Source organism: Hylobates moloch, unplaced genomic scaffold (assembly GCF_009828535.3).
Source record: "Hylobates moloch isolate HMO894 unplaced genomic scaffold, HMol_V3 SCAFFOLD_7, whole genome shotgun sequence".
Classification (NCBI taxonomy): domain Eukaryota; kingdom Metazoa; phylum Chordata; class Mammalia; order Primates; family Hylobatidae; genus Hylobates; species Hylobates moloch.
The window spans coordinates 62,310,088-62,329,403 of NW_026652282.1; the positions used below are offsets into that span (position 1 = coordinate 62,310,088).

General features: G+C 35.8%; 1 protein-coding gene across 1 annotated transcript in view; it reads right to left on the reverse strand.

The window, feature by feature from the left end:
* Positions 1-19,316, reverse strand: part of ZDHHC15 (zinc finger DHHC-type palmitoyltransferase 15) — a 140,092-nt gene that overhangs the window by 112,598 nt on the left and 8,178 nt on the right. Inside the window, exon 2 of the mRNA XM_058441326.1 lies at positions 3,495-3,521. Within this exon, the coding sequence (XP_058297309.1) occupies positions 3,495-3,521 (27 nt within the window). The remainder of the gene's footprint in view (positions 1-3,494; positions 3,522-19,316) is intronic.

The window sequence follows — 19,316 nt, forward strand, 5'->3', positions numbered from 1 at the left end:
TGCTATAAAGACATATGCACACGTATGTTTATTGCGGCACTACTCACAATAGCAAAGAGTTGGAACCAACCCAAATGTCCAACAACGATAGACTGGATTAAGAAAATGTGGCACATATACACCATGGAATACTATGCAACCATAAAAAATGATGAGTTCGTGTCCTTTGTAGGGACATGGATGAAACTGGAAAACATCATTCTCAGTAAACTATCGCAAGGACAAAAAACCAAACACTGCATGTTCTCACTCATAGGTGGGAATTGAACAATGAGAAATCATGGACACAGGAAGGGGAACATCACACTCCGGGGACTGTTGTGGGGTGGGGGGAGGGGGGAGGGACAGCATTAGGAGATACACCTAATGCTAAATGACGAGTTAATGGGTGCAGGAAATCAACATGGCACATGGATACATATGTAACAAACCTGCACATTATGCACATGTACCCTAAAACCCTAAAGTATAATAAAAAAAAGAAAAAAAAATAAAAAAATAAATACATTATCATGTTTTTTAAAGTATGATCTGTGGGAAAACATATGAACTCACATATTTAAAAAAGATCTAGTATTTGATGGCACAACAGGGTGACAACAGTCAACAATATTTTGTTGTATATTTAAAAATAACTAAATGGTATAACTGGAATATTTATAATACAGAGAAATAATAAATGTTTGAAGTGATGGATATCCCATTTACCCTGATGTGATTATTACACATTGTATGCCCATATCAAAATATCTCATGTACCCCCTAAATATATACACCTACTATCTATCCACAAAAATTAAAAAATAAAAAAAGAGTATCTGAATCCTGCAAAACCAAGGCAGATATTTTATATATATATATAATATTCAGGATTATGATTCAGATGACCTGAGCTTTAGTCCTTTCTGTGCAGTAGAATCAGCATATTTTAAAGGTCAATATATTTTACTTCTTTGGTTCTCGATTGTTCTCCCTATAAAATACAAATGTATGGATTTTGACAATCTATTCACAAAAGTAGTCATAAGGAATTATAATCCTGAAATATGTTATGCTTCTTAGAAGAAAGATCTTTCAGATCCTCTCCAATGTTAATAACAATAAAAATCATAATCATAATACTGTTAACTATTATTTTGTATTTATCATGTGTCAGGCACTATACCAAGAGACTTACATACATAATCTCATTAGTGCTCAAAATAACCATGAAAGATCACAGAGGAAGAAAGGGAAACTTAGAGAAGTTAAGTTCCCCAAGATCACATATATAGTAAGCGGCAAAGTCAATACTTGATCCGAGGTAGATGTAACACCAAAGTCTGGTTATTTGCTACGGATACAATGCTTTTTAACAGTGCATTAGAGAGTGAAATTTATCAGGAATTGTATTAGTTTCCTAGGGCTGTGGTAATAAATGACCACAAGCTGGGTGGCTTAAAATAAGAGAAATTTATTCTCTCAGAGTTCTGGAAGCTAGAAGTCTGAAATCAAGGTGTAGGCAGGACCATACTCTTGCTGAAATGCTCAGGGGAGTATCCTTCTTTGCCTCTTCCTAGTTTCTGGAGGTTGCTGGCAATCCATAGTGTTACTTGGCTTGTGGCAGCATAACTCCAGCCTCTGTCTCCATTTTCATATGGCTGTCCTCTCTCTGTACGTGTCTGTGTATCCAAATTTCCCTCTTCATATAAGGATACCAATTACTGTATTAGGGCTCACTTGAATCCAGTATGGCCTTATCTTAACTTGATTATATCTGAAAAGACCATCTTTCCAAATAAGGTCATATTTTCAAGTTCCAGGTGGATGTGAATTTTAGGGAGACACTCTACAAGCCAGTACAGAAATCATTATAAGTAAATAAGAAATGGGAAAACTTTTGCAGTGTTTGACTATGGTTTTCTTAAGCTTTGGAGACTGAAAGTTTATGTGATCTGAGGCTTTAATTTCACTGCTTTTTGTTTTCTTTGCCAATGCCAAATAATGTTCCTACTGGCAGTCATATACTGTATTGTGTTTTACTTTAATAGTGCAGTATAATTTGAAATCTATTACATAGAATTGTGAAAATATAATTTGAAGATGAGCAACTGTGGGCAATGCATTATTCTTGATTATATGTGAATCGTCTGATGGATCATGCCTAATGTTCATCTCATTCCTAAATTCATCTCTTAATCATCACCCCATCCCTGGACCCTACCAAATTCCTAAGCTCCAGATCATCCCAGATCTGTCACAGATCCACAGGATTAGAAGGGACCCCAGATAGTCATTAGACTATGAGTCTGTTTCTAGTCAAGTCTCACTGGCTTATGCCATTATTCCTATTATGGTACAGTATCATCTAATCATCTAAGCCTCTACTCAATTTGTCTTGAAAATTTATTGTGGAAAATATTTATATATAATTATTCAATATTTTATTCAGAAGATGATCTCTGACCTTAAGGGTCATGCATAAGAATAAGAGGCAACTCAAGACTTGCTCTAATATTGTAATAATGGTAGGAAACATGTACTGAATCACCAGTACGTTCTGTTTACCACTGTTCTAAGTGCTCTACATACATTTACTCATTATATTTTGACACTTCTATGTAATAGGTAGTGTTATCATTTTTATTCTATACATGAATAAAATGAACACAAAGAGGTAAAATAATTTACTAGGAAATAGCAGAGCCAGGATTTGAATTCAGACAGTCTAGCTACAGAACTCACACTTTTGTATACTATGGTCTACCGTCTTCTAACCACTCTGCTCTCTTGCCTCTACAGCCAATGCCTCTGTTGAATGAATAACAGCAAACTGGAGCTTTAAAACAGTATAATATGAATGCTAGGTAGGTTAACAAATTACAACAATTAATTCCCCTGAAGTGAGAATTAAAACTGGCTATATAAAGTGGCTACATAAACACTCACGGTTATTACTGATAAAATAATGTAAAGCTAAAGGTTTATTAAGACTAATGATTAGCTTACACTTTTTTAAATGGAAAATGCCACAATCTCTTTAGAAAGGTAGTATATTTTGCAGGTCAAGCCAAGATGGTGGTGAGGAGCAGAGAGGAACACAATAAATATACTGGAACTGTGACGGTGAAGGAGTTAGCCTTTAAAGTCTCTTCTGGGGCCTTTACTCCATGCCTTAAAGAGGAGATGGACTGGGTAGAAAGGCAACATACCTAGGACAACAGTATTGAACAAAGAGACAGCCTAGGGTCACTATGTCAGACAGAGTGCTTAACTGTGTCCTTCTCTGTCATAAATCCTGATAATTTCCAATTCTTGTCCTACAGCCAAAGGGGACACTGAAGATGTTTTTTTCTATCTCTGGGTAAGCTTCCTGAAAACCATCATTCTAAACTTTCTCCTCACCCAAGTGTATTCCTGGGAAAATTGCTCAGTCTGTAGGCTTTTATGTTATTTACTTTTAGATGAAAAAAAGGACACAGTCCTGATCAATACAATTTCCAACATCATCTTACCTTTTTCTGCTGGGCTCAAAACAGTCACTGTGAAGAGACAGGAGAAAGAGAGAGAGAGACAGACAGAGATGGATGAGAGAGAGAGAGAGAGAGAGAGAGAGAGAAATTAGTTATATTTAAAAAGTCTTGTCTAACTCATTTTCCACAGCATCATTTGAGTAATTTATATAATAGTACTTTAGGAAACCACTAGCCAAAGATAAGGGAAGCCAAGGGTGATTACATTCCATCTTTTGCTATCTTCCTTTCTCTTAAACCTTCAGCAAGGCTTTCAATCATGAGAAGCTGCTTAATCAAGATGATTTTCAATGTTTCTTTCTCCATTGGGCTCTAATTAGCTGGGTAGAGATCCAGCAATAAAAGGCATATGTAAACATACTTTCTTTTCTTTTTTATTATTGTTATACTTTAAGTTTTAGGGTACATGTGCACAACGTGCAGGTTTGTTACACATGTATACATGTGCCATGTTGGTAAACAAACAAAACAAACAAAGGATGGTTTTCATACAAAATGATCAACAGTTAAGGATCAGAAAAATAGGGAAAAAGTCCAAACAGGGAATGAGACTATGTTCTAAGGGCTATTTCTTCAGGCCTTTCATCAGTCATACTTTCTTTTTTTCTTCACATATAGGTCTATTTTATTGAGTCTTAAAAATTTTCCTTTTCATGATTATTTGAATGGATTTGTTACTATGGTTACATTTCACCTGTGTTAAAAATCTGACAAGACAATGTTTTTCTTTTTTTCTAATGAGTCTGCTTGAAGATTGATACCAACTCCTTGTTGTTGTTGTTTTCCAGTTAAACAATCAATACTGGTTAATAATGCTTGAAAGAGGTGCATACTCTACTTTCCCAATACAATTGGAAGTGGAAATGAAGCATTGATCAGTCAACCTGGGACTTCATGATTTTGTACGTACATGCTGCATGACTGCATTGGTTCCACTAGGCCCTGAATCGGACTAGTAACATTTTTTTTAAAAAAAACTTTAAAATGAAGTGAGAGAGAAAGCAGAGTTTCTTGGAGACCAATATTAATAAGGAGGAGCTGATAAATTGCTGTTTGGTATGTTTCCTATCCCTGGCTGAATACTTGCAGCTAAATAAGAAGTGGAGGTCCTAACTCTCATTTGCTTGGCTACTTGCTAAAGTACTGTGGGTGAGGGAAAATTACTTAGTACTTGTAGATAGTGAGACGAGACATGTGTATACAGAAGAAGGAGTGGGAGCCGGTGAATTCTCCAGGTGGGGAACAGCTATCTGTAAATAACTGCAGAACTTTTAAGTGCAAATGGGATTGGTTTATATGACCCAAGAGCAGAGGGCAGAAATAGAACTAATAGGTTAAAGCTGCAGGTTAACACATTTTAGCTCTGTATTAACAAAAATAATGACAACGATAATGATGATGACAATGACTAGCAGCTTTGGGAAAAAGTGTTTCTCATTACATACATTTGGAAATGTTGTAGAAGACATTCAGACATTAGTTTGGAAGTTGAATTGACTTGTAAAGTCTTTATTACCTCTGAAATTGTGTAGGAAGTAAGTCCAACGGAAAATATATTTTTTTTGCAAACTTCCCTTTTGGAAATTACATACTTTTGAGGACAAAAGGACATCTATTCTAAAAGATGTGGCACTTATCTTGGTACTTCTGCCTTTCCTGTATTTTTTCCAATAATGCCTTTTGCACTATTAAAGAAAGAGGCTAGAATATTTCAGTCATATTTAAAATGAAAATGTTAGGCCGGGCGCGGTGGCTCACGCTTGTAATCCCAGCACTTTGGGAGGCCGAGGCGGGCGGATCATGAGGTCAGGAGATCAAGACCACGGTGAAACCCCGTCTCTACTAAAAATACAAAAAATTAGCCGGGCGTGGTGGCGGGCGCCTGTAGTCCCAGCTACTCTGGAGGCTGAGGCAGGAGAATGGCGTGAACCCGGGAGGCGGAGCTTGCAGTGAGCCGAGATCGCGCCACTGCACTCCAGCCTGGGCGACAGACGAGACTCCGTCTCAAAAAAAAAAAAAAAAAAAAAAAAAAGAAAATGTTGCAAGAATCACAACAAACTTTTACAAAATGAATCTGTTATCACAAATCTCATGGGTAAGTGTACATTTAGCCATTCTATGGGTAACTTGGCGTGCAGATTTTAGAGTGATGTGGTGATACATGTAATTATACACCTTCTCTGTTTAAGTTTCATTCATTAGTAGGGGTGAAATTATTGGAGTTATCATCAAATAGCTTTTTGCACTGTCTCTCCTTTTTTCTTTCATTATTTACTGACTCTTTGCAAGTAGGTATGGAGAAAAATTAAGGAAGGATGGTATATATGGAATAGTTTTTCATCACAGACAACCAGTGTTAAAACCAAAGCATAGTTTATAATTTCCTTTAAATAGATGCATATTGTAGGGTTCACAGAAGTATACAAGTAGAAAAATTCTAATTTGGGGCTAGAGGTAAATGGTCAAAAATCGTAGAAAGGACACTGAAGAAACTCTACAGCAGTGAGATCCAATAGAAATGATGTGAGCCAGGTAGTTTAAATTTTCTAGTAGGAACATTTTTTAAAAAGTTAAAGAATGCCAAGTAAACTCAATTTAAAAAATATATTTTACCAATATATCAAAATATTTTCATTTGAACATTTTTTTTTAAATTATACTTTAAGTTCTAGGGTACATGTGCACAACATGTAGGTTCATTGCATATGTATACATGTGCCATGTTGGTGTTCTGCACCCATTAACTTGTCATTTACATTAGGTATATCTCCTAATGCTATCCGTCCCCCCTCCCCCCACCCCACAACAGGCCCCAGTGCGTGATGTTCCCCTTCCTGTGTCCATGTGTTCTCATTGTTCAATTCCCATCTATGAGTGAGAACATGCAGTGTTTGGTTTTTTTGTCCTTGTGATAATTTGCTGAGAATGATGGTTTCCAGCTTCATCCACATCCCTACAAAGGACATGAACTCATCCTTTTATATGGCTGCATAGTATTCCATGGTGTATATGTGCCACGTTTTCTTAATCTAGTCTATCATTGATGGACATTTGGGTTAGTTCCAAGTCTTTGCTATTCTTAATAGTGCCGCAATAAACATACGTGTACATGTGTCTTTATAGCAGCATGATTTATAATCCTTTGGATATATACCCAGTAATGGGATGGCTGGGTCAAATGGTATTTCTACTTCTAGATCCTTGAAGAATCGCCACACTGTCTTCCACAATGGTTGAACTAGTTTACAGTCCCACCAACAGTGTAAAAGTGTTTCTATTTCTCCACATCCTCTCCAGCACCTGTTGTTTCCTGGCTTTTTAATGAACGCCATTCTAACTGGTGTGAGATGGTATCTCACTGTGGTTTTGATTTGCATTTCTCTGATGGCCAGTGTTGATGAGCATTTTTTCATGTGTCTTTTGGCTGCATAAATGTCTTCTTTTGAGAAGTGTCTGTTCATGACCTTCGCCCACTTTTTGATGGGGTTGTTTGTTTTTTTCTTGTAAATTTGTTTGAGTTCTTTGTAGATTCTGGATATTAGACCTAAAACCATAAAAACCCTAGAAGAAAACCTAGGCAATACCATTCAGGACCTAGGCATGGGCAAGGACTTCATGTCTAAAACACCAAAAGCAATGGCAACAAAAGCCAAAATTGACAAATGGGATCTAATTCAACTAAAGATCTTCTGCACAGCAAAAGAAACTACCATCAGAGTGAACAGGCAACCTACAGAATGGGAGAAAATTTTTGCCATCTACTCATATGACAAAGGGTTAATATCCAGAATCTTCAACATGTTATCCACATAAAAATTATTGTGATAGTTTATATTCTTTTTTTCACTAAGTTTTGGAATGCTGGTGTATATTTTATGCTTCCAGAACATCTGAATCCAGATGACACATTTCAAGTGTTTAATAGCCATATGTGGCTAGTGGCTACAGAATTAGTGGAGTTCAAAAGGGACTTGTGAAAGGAGAGTATGAAGTTTGAAAATATCTAGTGAGATGAGCGCTCACTTACAACATGAAGTTCTTCTTTAACGAATGACATGTTTGCGAAGGGAGTTTATTATAATGACGCACAGCATATACTTTGGCATGTATTCATATTTTGGCTCTTGACACTTATTCTGTGACCTTGGTTAAGTTAATTAATCAGTGTGTGCCTCAGTTTCCTCATCTGTAAAATGAAGATAAAATTGGTTATGTTATCAGATTGTTACAAGGATTAAGTAATAAAATATGTGTAAAGCACTTGGGTGCTTTGCATGTAAGTACTTAATTATTGTTAGCAATTTATAATCATGTTTCCACAAAAATAAATTGTTTAGTCAGGTTACATTTTACAGTATGTTTAGGACAAAACAAGTCTGAATTTTTAATTCAGACTTGTTTTGTCCTAAACATACTGTAAAATGTAACCTGACTAAACAAAATGTTATGGTTCCCAGAGTTACACATGATAGTATTAAAATAATTTATTCAGTGTCAAAATGAATAATTTTGATTCCCCCCCACTTTTTCTGTTAGATGTTTCTTATATTCTAGGTTAGGAGAGGGTAGAGTTTGAAATAGGGAACTGAGACACATTTCTGAGTGTTTTCTGTTGAAAGTAAGCTAATCAGGTCACTCTTTACTTCTTTGAAAAAGTTACGCCAGCCATTCATTTATTTTTAAGGTAGTCCCTCTCAAACCTGGATGATTGTAATACTTACTTAGGAAGCATAATAAAAATATAGATTCCAGGGCTCTCTTCACATAGCAAATCTTTGGGTGGAGGTGCAGAAATTTGTATTTGAAAACCTCAGCAGGTGATTCTGAGTTAGGTTTTAAAACCATTGGAGTTATACTAGGAGTTTGTTACAACAAGTTACTAGTCAGGTGTGATACATTTAACTGTTTGTCATATGAATGACATAAAATTGTTTTAGATGTGGTAATACCATGATTCCTACAGGCTTGAATGGATACTTTTACCTCTATAGAAACTTGGTTTCTAGAAAATGTTTCTTCTGTCTTTTTTTTTTTTTTTTTCTGCCTGATCAGTTTCTATTTCTTCTCTCTTTGGAGAATTTCTACCTTTAGAGTAGAATTATATCACAGCTATTTTTATTTTTTAATCTCAGAATGGATACTATTGGGCACCAAAACTGAGAGTACTCCAGACTTATATCCCTCCTCCAAAGCAACTAATGAGCTGGCAAAGACTGTCAGAATAAACTTTTGCAGAACTCTGGAATCTAGTAAAATTGTTGCAATAACCAGAGAGGAAGACTTGGTGAAGAAAAGAACTGATGCTTTGTAGTAAGAGGATACTGTGACATTTTAAAGTGGCTGACTACCATCCTCCACATCCCAGATCAGCAGAGGCTATGAGGACAGCCACCTACACTCTACTATATACAACAATAGAGCCTACACTCTAATATACAGCCTATATCCTAACATACTAATATACACATAACGGGGCTTCCAAAGTGAGAGGAAAGAGAGGAAAAACAGAAAGAGTGTTTGAAAAAATGATGGCTAAAAAATTTCATACATTTGGTAAAAAATAAGCATCTAAACAACCAAGAAGTGCAATGCACTACAAATAGAATAAACTAAAAGATATCCACAATCAGACACATTATAGTCAAATTGCCAAAAAAACAAAGAGAAAATGTTGAAAATAGGAAAAGTGACTTTTTACATACAAAAAAACAATAAGACTAACAGCTGATTTCTCTTAAGAACCCACAGAGGCTAGAAGGCAGTGAAATGTCATATTTAAATTGCTGAAAGAAAAAGAAAAACATCTGTCAACACATATCCAGAATTCTATGTCCAGCAACACTATACTTCAAAGAATGAAAGCAAAAACAAGACATTCCCAGATAAACAAAAACTGAGGGAGCTGATCACTAGCAGAACTGCCCTTCAAGAAATGCCAAAGGGCGTTCTCTAGAAAAACTGAAAAGGCACTCATTGTAACCCAAGCTATACAAAAAAACAAGAACACTGTTAAAGTTAACTACATAGGTAGCTACAAAAGCAAGCAATATTGTGTTTTAGTTTTTTTTTAACTCTTTTTACTATCTAATTTAAAAGAAAAAATGCATAAAACAACAATGATAAATGTACGTTAAGGAGTATACAATGTATAAAGATGTAATTTGTGATAATAACAGCATAAAGGCGGCAACAGAGCTGTAAAGGGTGAGTTTTGTATACTATTAAATTAAGCTGGTATTCAACAGGATCATTCCAAGATGGCTGAATAGGAACAGCTCCAGTCTATAGCTCCCAGCGTGAGCAACACAGAAGATGGGTGACTTCTGCATTTCCAACTGAGGTACCAGGTTCATCTCACTGGGACTGGTTGGACGGTGGGTGTAGCCCATGGAGTGTGAGCCGAAGCAGGGCAGGGCATCACCTCACCCAGGAAGCATAAGGGGTCCGGGAATTCCCTTTCCTAGCCAAGGGAAGCTATGACAGATCGTACCTGGAAAATCGGGACACTCCCACCCTAATACTGTGCTTTTCCAATGGTCTTAGCAAACGGAACACCAGGAGATTATATCCCATGCCAGGCTCGGTGGGTCCCACACCCATGGAGCCTTGTTCACTGCTAGTACAGCAGTCCGAGATCGAATTGTGAGGCAGCAGCAAGACTAATAAAGAAGAAAAGAGAGAAGAATCAAATAGATGCAATAAAAAAATGATAAAGGGGATATCACCACCAATCCCACAGAAATACAAACTACCATCAGAGAATACTATAAACACCTCTATGCAAATAAACTAGAAAATCTAGAAGAAATGGATAAATTCCTCGACACATACACCCTCCCAAGACTGAATCAGGAAGAAGATGAATTCCTGAATAGACCAATAACAGGCTCTCAAATTGAGGCAATAATTAATAGTCTACCAACCAAAAAAATTCCAGGACCAGACAGATTCATAGCCGAATTCTACCAGAGGTACAAAGGGCAGCTGGGACCATTTCTTCTGAAACTACTCCAATCAATATTAAAAGAGGGAATCCTCCCTAACTCATTTTATGAGGCCAACATCATCCTGATACCAAAGCCTGGCAGAGACACAACAAGGAAAACAAAAAAGAGAATTTTAGACCAATATCCCTGATGAACGTTGATGCAAAAATCCTCAATAAAATACTGGCAAACTGAATCCAGCAGCACATCAAAAAGCTTATCCACCAAGATCCACTTGGCTTCATCCCTGGGATGCAAGGCTGGTTCAACATATGCAAATCAATAAATTTAGTCCATCATATAAACAGAACCAAAGACAAAAACCACATGATTATCTCAATAGATGCAGAAAAGGCCTTTGAAAAAATTCAACAGCCCTTCATTCTAAAAACTCTCAATAAACTAGGTGTCGATGGAACGTATCTCAAAATAGTAAGAGCTATTTATGACAAACCCACAGCCAATATCATACCGAATGGGCAAAATCTGGAAGCATTCCCTTTGAAAATTGGCTCAAGACAGAGATGCCCTCTCTCACCAGTCCTATTCAACATCATATTGGAAGTTCTGGCCAGGGCAATCAGGCAGGAGAAAGAAATAAAGGGTATTCAATTAGGAAAAGAGGAAGTCTAATTGTCCCTGTTTGCAGATGATATCATTGTATATTTAGAAAACTCCATCATCTCAGCCCAAAATTTCCTTAAGCTGATAAGCAACTTCAGCAAAGTTTAAGGATATAAAATCAATGTGCAAAAATAACAAGCATTCTTATACACCAATAACAGGCAAACAGAGAGTCAAATCATGAGTGAACTCCCATTCACAATTGCTTCAAAGAGAATAAAATACCTAGGAATCCAACTTACAAGGCATGTGAAGGACCTCTTCAAGGAGAACTACAAACCACTGCTCAATGAAATCAAAGAGGACACAAACAAATGGGAGAACATTCCATGCTCATGGATAGGAAGAACCAATATCGTGAAAATGGCCATACTGCCCAAGGTAATTTATAGATTCAATGCCATCCCCATCAAGCTGCCAATGACTTTCTTCACAGAATTGCAAAAGACTACTCTAAAGTTCATGTGGAACCAAAAAAGAGCCCACATTGCCAAGACAATGCTAAGCCAAAAGAACAAAGCTGGAGGCATCACGCTACCTGACTTCAAACTATACTACAAGGCTACAGTAACCAAAACAGCATTGTACTGGTACCAAAACAGATATACAGACGAATGGAACAGAACAGAGCCCTCAGAAAGAATACCACACATCTACAACCATCTGATCTTTGTCAAACCTGACAAAAACAAGCAATGGGGAAAGGATTCCCTATTTAATAAATGGTGCTGGGAAAACTGGCTAGCCATATGTAGAAAGCTGAAACTGGATCCCTTCCTTACATCTTGTACAAAAATTAATTCAAGATGAATTAAAGACTTAAATGTTAGACCTAAAACCTTAAAAACCCTAGAAGAAAACCTAGGCAATACCATTCAGGACATAGGCATGGGCAAGGACCTCATGACTAAAACACCAAAAGCAATGGCAACAAAAGCCAAAGTTGACAAATGGGATCTAATTAAACTAAAGAGCTTCTGCACAGCAAAAGAAACTACCATCAGAGTGAACAGGCAACCTACAGAATGGGAGAAAATTTTTACAATCTACACATCTGACAAAGGGCTAATATCCAGAATCTACAAAGAACTCAAACAAATTTACAAATATGAACAGACACTTCTCAAAAGAAGACATTTATGCAGCCAAAAGTTACATGAAAAAATGCTCATCATCACTGGCCATCAGAGAAATGCAAATCAAAATTACAATGAGATACCATCTCACACCAGTTAGAATGACAATCATTAAAAAGTCAGGAAACAACAGGTGCTGGAGAAGATGTGGAGAAAGAGGAACACTTTTATACTGTTGGTGGGAGTGTAAACTAGTTCAACCATTGTGGAAGATAGTGTGGTGATTCCTCAAGGATCTAGAACTAGAAATACCATTTTACCCAGAGATCCCATTACTGGGTATATACCCAAAGGATTATAAATCATGTTACTATAAAGACACATGCACACGTATGTTTATTGCAGCACTATTCACAATAGCAAAGACTTGGAACCAACCAAAATGCCCATGAATGATAGACTGGATTAAAAAAATGTGGCACATATACACCACGGAATACTATGCAGCCATAAAAAAGGATGAGTTCACGTCCTTTGTAGGGACATGGATGAAGCTGGAAACTATCATTCTCAGCAAACTATCACAAGGACGGAAAACCAAACCCTGCATGTTCTCACTCATAGGTGGGAATTGAACAATGAGAACACTTGGACACATGGTGGGGAACATCACACACAGGGGCCTGTCGTGGGGTAGGGGGAGGGGGGAGGGATAGTATTAGGAGAATTACCTAATGTAAACGACAAGTTAATGGGTGCAGGACACCAACATGGCACAGGTATACATATGTAACAAACCTGCACATTGTACACATGTACCCTAGAATTAAAGTATAATTTTAAAAAGTTGGTATTCAATACTAGACAAGCTGAAACCCAAATCAGGAAAGTAATTCCATTCACAACTGCCACATAAACAATAAAATACCTAAGAATACAGCTAAACAAGGAAGTGAAAGATCTCTACAAAGAGAATTACAAAACACTGTTCAGAGAAGTCAGTGATGACACAAACAAATGGAAAAACATCCCATACTCATGGACCGGAAGAATCAATATCATTAAAGTGGCCATATTTCCCAAAGCAACTTAGAAATTCAGTGCCATTCTTATCAAACTATCAACGAGATTCTTCATAGAACTACAAAAAAAAAAACTATTTTAAAATTCATACGGAAGCAAAAAAGAGCCTGAATAGCCAGGGCGATCCTAAGCAAAAAGGGCAAAGTTAGGTGCATCATGTTAGCTGACTTCAAACTATACTACTGGGCTACAGTAACCCAAAAAGCATGGTACTGGTACAAAAACAGACACATAAACCAAAGGAACAGAATAGAGAGCCCAGAAATAAGGCTGCACACCTATGCCCATCTCATCTTTGACAAAGCTGACAAAAGCAAGCCATGGGGAAAGGAATCCTTAGTCAATAAATGTCCTGGGATAACTGACTAGCCATATGCAGAAGGTTGAAACTGGACCCCTGCATTACACCATATACAAAAATCACCTCAAGATTGATTAAAGACTTAAATGTAAAACCCAAAACTATAAAAACCATGGACGACAACATAGGTAATACCATCCTGCACATAGGAACAGGTGAAAGAGTTCTTGGCAAAGATGCCAAAAGCTATCACAACAAAAGCAACAATTGATGAATGGGATCTAATTAAACTTAAGAGCTTCTGTCAGCAAAAGAAACTATCAACAGAGTAAACAACCTACAGAATGGGAGACAACCTACAGAATGGAAGAAAATTTTTGCAAACTATGCACCTGAAAAAAGTCTAATATCCAGCAGCTATAAGGAACTTAAACAAATTTACAAGACAACATCAACCCCATCAAAATATGGGCAAAGGACATGAACACTTTGCAAAAGAAGACATACATGCGGCCAACATGCATATGAATAAAAGGTCAATATCACTGATCATTATAGAAATGCAAATCAAAACCATAATGAGATACTATCTCAGAATGGCTATTAAAAAGTTAAAAAATAACAGATGCTGGTGAGGTTGTGGAGTAAAGGGTACACTTGTACACTGCTGGTAGGAGTGTAAATCAGCTCAACAATTGTGGAGGACAGTGTGGTGATTCCACAAAGACATAAAAACAGAAATACCATTTGACCCAGCAATCCCATTACTGGGCATATACCCAAAAGAATATAAATCATTTTACCATAAAGACACATGCAGGCAAATGTTCATTACAGCACTATTCAGAATAGCAAAGACATGGAATCAACCTAAATGCCCATCAGTGGCTGATGCGTTAAAGAAAATGTGGTACATATACACCATGGAATATTATGCAGCCACAGAAAAGAATGGGATTCTGTCTTTTGTGGGAACAAAGATGGAGCTGGAGGCCATTATCCTAGCAAACTAACGTAGGAACAGCAAACCAAATATCACATGTTCTCACTTATAAATGACGAGAACTCTTCAACACAAAGAAGGGAACAACAGACCTATTTGAAGGTGAAGGGTAGGAACAGGGAGAGGAACAGAAAAAATAATTATTGGGTACTAGGCATAATACCTGGGTGACAAAATAATCTGCATAATAACCCCCATGACACGAGTCTACCTATATAATAAACCTACATATGTATAACAAAACCTAAAATAAAAGTTAAAAGAACCTAAGTTGGTATTAATTCAGACTTCATTATTCAAAAGTTAATGTGTTAATTGTAATACCTAGGGTAACCACTAGGAAAAAACTAAAAAATATACTGAAAAAGAAATGAGAGAAAATCAAAACAGGTACACTATAAAAATTCATTAAAATATAAGGCAGTAAAACAACAATCAGATACCACTACACACCTATTAGAATGGTGAAACTCCAGAACACTAATCACACCAAATGCTGGCGAGGATGTGGAGCAACAGGAACTCTCATTCATTGCTGGTAGAAATGTAAAATGGTTCAGCTACTTTGGAAGATACTTTAGTGGTTTCTTACAAAACTAAACATACCCTTACCCTACAATTCAGTAATCATACTCCTTGGTATTTAGCCAAAGGAACTGAAAACTTATGTTCACACAGAAACCTACACAGAGATGTATAAAGCAGCTTTATTCATAATTTCCAAAACTTGGACACAACCAAGATGTCCTTCAGTAGGTGAATGGATAAATAACCTGTGATATATCCATATAATGGAATATTATTTAGCACTAAAAAGAAATGAGTTATCAAGCCACGAAAAGGCATGGAGGAATCTTAAATGCATATTATGAAGTAAAAGAAGCCAATTTGCAAAGGCTACATACTATATGCTTCCAAATATATGACATTCTGGACAAGGTAAAACTATGGAGATAGTAAAAAAGTTAATGGTTTCCAGGAGTTAAGTGAAAGGAAGAAATGAATGGGTAGAGCATGGAGGATTTTTAGGTAATGAAAATACTTTATATGATATCATAATGGTAGATATATATAATTATATATTTGTTAAAACCTGTAGAATGTAGAACACCAAAAGTGAATGTTAATGTAAACTATGGATTTGGGGTGATAATGATGTGTCAATGGAGGTTCCTAGATTATAACAAGTGTACCATTCTGATGTGGAATATAGATAGTCAGGGAGGCTGTGGGGGGGTGTTAGGGGAGGTGGAGAAATTTCTATGGAAACTCTGCTTTCTGCTCAATTTTGATGTGAACTTAAAATTGTTCTACAAATAAAGTCTATTAAAAATTTTAAGGCAGTAAGGAAGGGACAGAAACATAAAATAAGGTATAAGACATACGAAAAAAAATTGCCAACATGGCAGAAGTCCCTCTTTATCATTAATTACTTTAAATGTAAATCGGTTAAATTCTCCAGGAAAAGGGAGAAATTGTCAGAATGGATTAAAAAAAAATGACCAAACTATATGCTATTTACCATGGAATCACCTTAGATCCAAACATATACATAGATTGAAAGTGAATGGATAGAAAAATACATCCATGCAAATAATAACTAAAAGAGGGCTAGGGTTGCTACTCCACTATTACACAAAATAGGGTTTAAGCCACAAATTGATAATAAAGAGGAAATAAAGAATATTATATATTGATAAACGGGTTAATCTATCAGGAAGATGTAACAATTATAAACATATACACATTTAACAACAGAGCCCCAAAATATAGGAAGTAAACATTGACAGTATTACATTAATAGTTGGAAACTTCAATACCCACTCTCAACTATAGATAGAAAAACTAGACACAGATCAATATGAAAATAGAGGACTGAAGCAATACTATAAACCAACTAGACCTAAAAGACATATGGGAACACTTAACCCAACAACAGCAGAATACACATTCTTCTCAAGTGTACACGGCACAGTATCCAGTATAGATCATATGCTAGGCCACAAAACTAGTCTTGATAAATGTAAAATCACGGAATCATACAAAGTATTTTCCTGACCACAATGGAATGAAAGTAGAAATCAGCAGCACAATGAAACTATAAAATTCAAATGTATAGGAAAATTAAGCAATACATACTTTTTAACTGGCATATTATAGATGTACATATTCTCAGTGTACCTGTAATATTTTGATACATTCATAAAATATGTAATACTCAAATTAGGGTAATGAGGATATTCATCATTTTAACATTTATCTTTCTTCATGCTGGGAACATTCAAATTATTCTTTATTGGCTATTTTGAAATATATGATAGATTATGGTATACTGGAATCATTCTAATGATCTGTCAAACACTAGGTCTTATTTCTTCTATCCAACTGTATTTTTGTACAGATTAACCTCTCTTCATTCACCTTCCCCTACTTTAGTGAGAACAAAGCAACACACTCTTAAATAATCAATGGGTCAAATAATAAATCATAAGTGAAATTAATTAGAAAATACTTTGAGATAAATGAAAACAAAAACACAACACACCAAATCTTATAGAATGTAGTGAAAGTGTGATATTTATGGCTGTAAATGCCTACACTTAAAAAGAACAATAATCCCAAATTAATGACCTAACTTTGTACCTTAAGGAACTAAAACAGAAGAACAAACTAAATTCAAAGCTAGCAAAATAAAGGATATAATAAAGATTATAATGGAGAAAACTGAAAATGGTAAACACAAAAACAATAGAATCAATGAAACCAAGAGTTGGAGGAGCTTTAAAAGTTCAACAAAATTGACGCATCTTTAACTAGACTAAACAAAAAAAAGAGAGAGAGAGAGAGAGAGAGAGGACTCAAATTACCAAAACCAGAAATTAGAGACATTACTGCAGAACTTGCTGAAATAGAAAGAAATATAATAGAATACTAGGAACAATTGTGTGCCAAAAATTAGATAACCTGGATGAAATGGACAAATTTCTAAAAATATACAAACTACCCAAACTGACTCAAGAAGTTGCCAAAGGCTTGGGGGAGAGGGCAATGAGACATTACTAATCAATGGGCATAAAGTTTCAGTTAAGCAAGATGGTCAAACTCTAGCAATCTGCTGTACAACATTATATCTATAGCTAACAATAACGTACACTTAAAATTTCATTAAGAAGGTAGATATTATATTGTGTTCTTATCATAATAATATTCAAGAAAGTAAAATAAAATTAAACATAAATTGGAACCGACCTTTAACAAGTAAAAAGATTGAATCAGTAATAAAAAACCTTCCACCAAAGTAAAGCCAAAATCAGGTAGTTTCACTGGTAAATTATACCAAACATTAGGCCAGGCGCGATAGCTCACGCCTGTAATCCCAGCACTTTGGGAGGCCGAAGTGGGCAGAGCACAAGGTCAGGAGATCGAGACTACCCTGGCTAACAGGGTGAAACCCCATCTCTACTAAAAACACACACACATACAAAAAATTAGCAGGGTGTGGTGGCACACGTCTGTAGTCCCAGCTATTCAGGAGGCTGAGGCAAGAGAATTGCTTGAACTCAGGAGGCGGAGGTTGCAGTGAGCCAAGATCACGCCACTGCACTCCAGCCTGGGCGACAGAGGGAGACTCCGTCTCAGAAAAAAAAAAAAAAAAAGAAGGTAGATATTATATTGTGTTCTTATCATAATAGTATTCAAGAAAGTAACATAAATTGAAATATAAATTGGAACAGACCTTTAACAAGTAAAAAAATTCAATCAGTAATAAAAAAAAACCTCCCAACAAAGAAAAGCCAAAACCAGGTAGCTTCACTGGTAAGTTCTAAGAAACATTAAAAAAAAATTACCACTACTCCTTCTCAAACTCTTAGAAAAAATTTAAGAGAAGATAACACTTTCTAACTCATTTTATGAGGCCAGTATTATTCTGATAGCCAAGCTGGATAAAGACATCAAAAGAAAAGAAAATGAAATACAAATATCGCTTATAAATATAAATGCAAAACTCCAAAGCAAATACTAGGAAATGGAATTTGGCAGCATGTTAGAGGATTATACATCACTATCAAGTGGGATTTATCCAAGAAATATAAGGGCAGTTCACCGTACAAAAATCAAATATGTGACATGTTATATTAACAGAATGAGGAAAAAAAACCATATGATTATCTCAATTGATGCTGGAAAAGCATTTGACAATATTCTGCATACTGGAATTAAAAAATGCTCAAGAAGTTAGTAATAGAAGGGAACTTCCTCAACTTGATAAAAGGCATTTATGGAATACCCTTAGCTAACAGTATACTTAATGGTGAAAGACTGAAAATTTCCCTCCTAAGATCAGGAAGAAGACCAGGATTCCTATTTTACCACTTCCATTCAACATTGTACTGGAAGTTCAAACCAGTGCAGTTAGGGAAGAAAAATAAATAAAAGGCATTCAAGATGGAAAGAAGAAATAAAATTATTTTTATTGGTAGTTTACATAATCTTATGTATAGATAATTCTAAAGAATCCACAAAAAAAACTTAGTGCTAATGAACAAATTCAGCAAAGTTGCAAAATACAAGATCTACACATCGAGTCAGTTTTATTTCTAAACACTAGCAATGAACAATCAGAAGATGAAATTAAGAAAATGATTCCATTTATAATAACATAAAAAAGAAATTAAAAATTTTTATTTATTTATTTTTATTATTGTACTTTAAGTTTTAGGGTACGTGTGC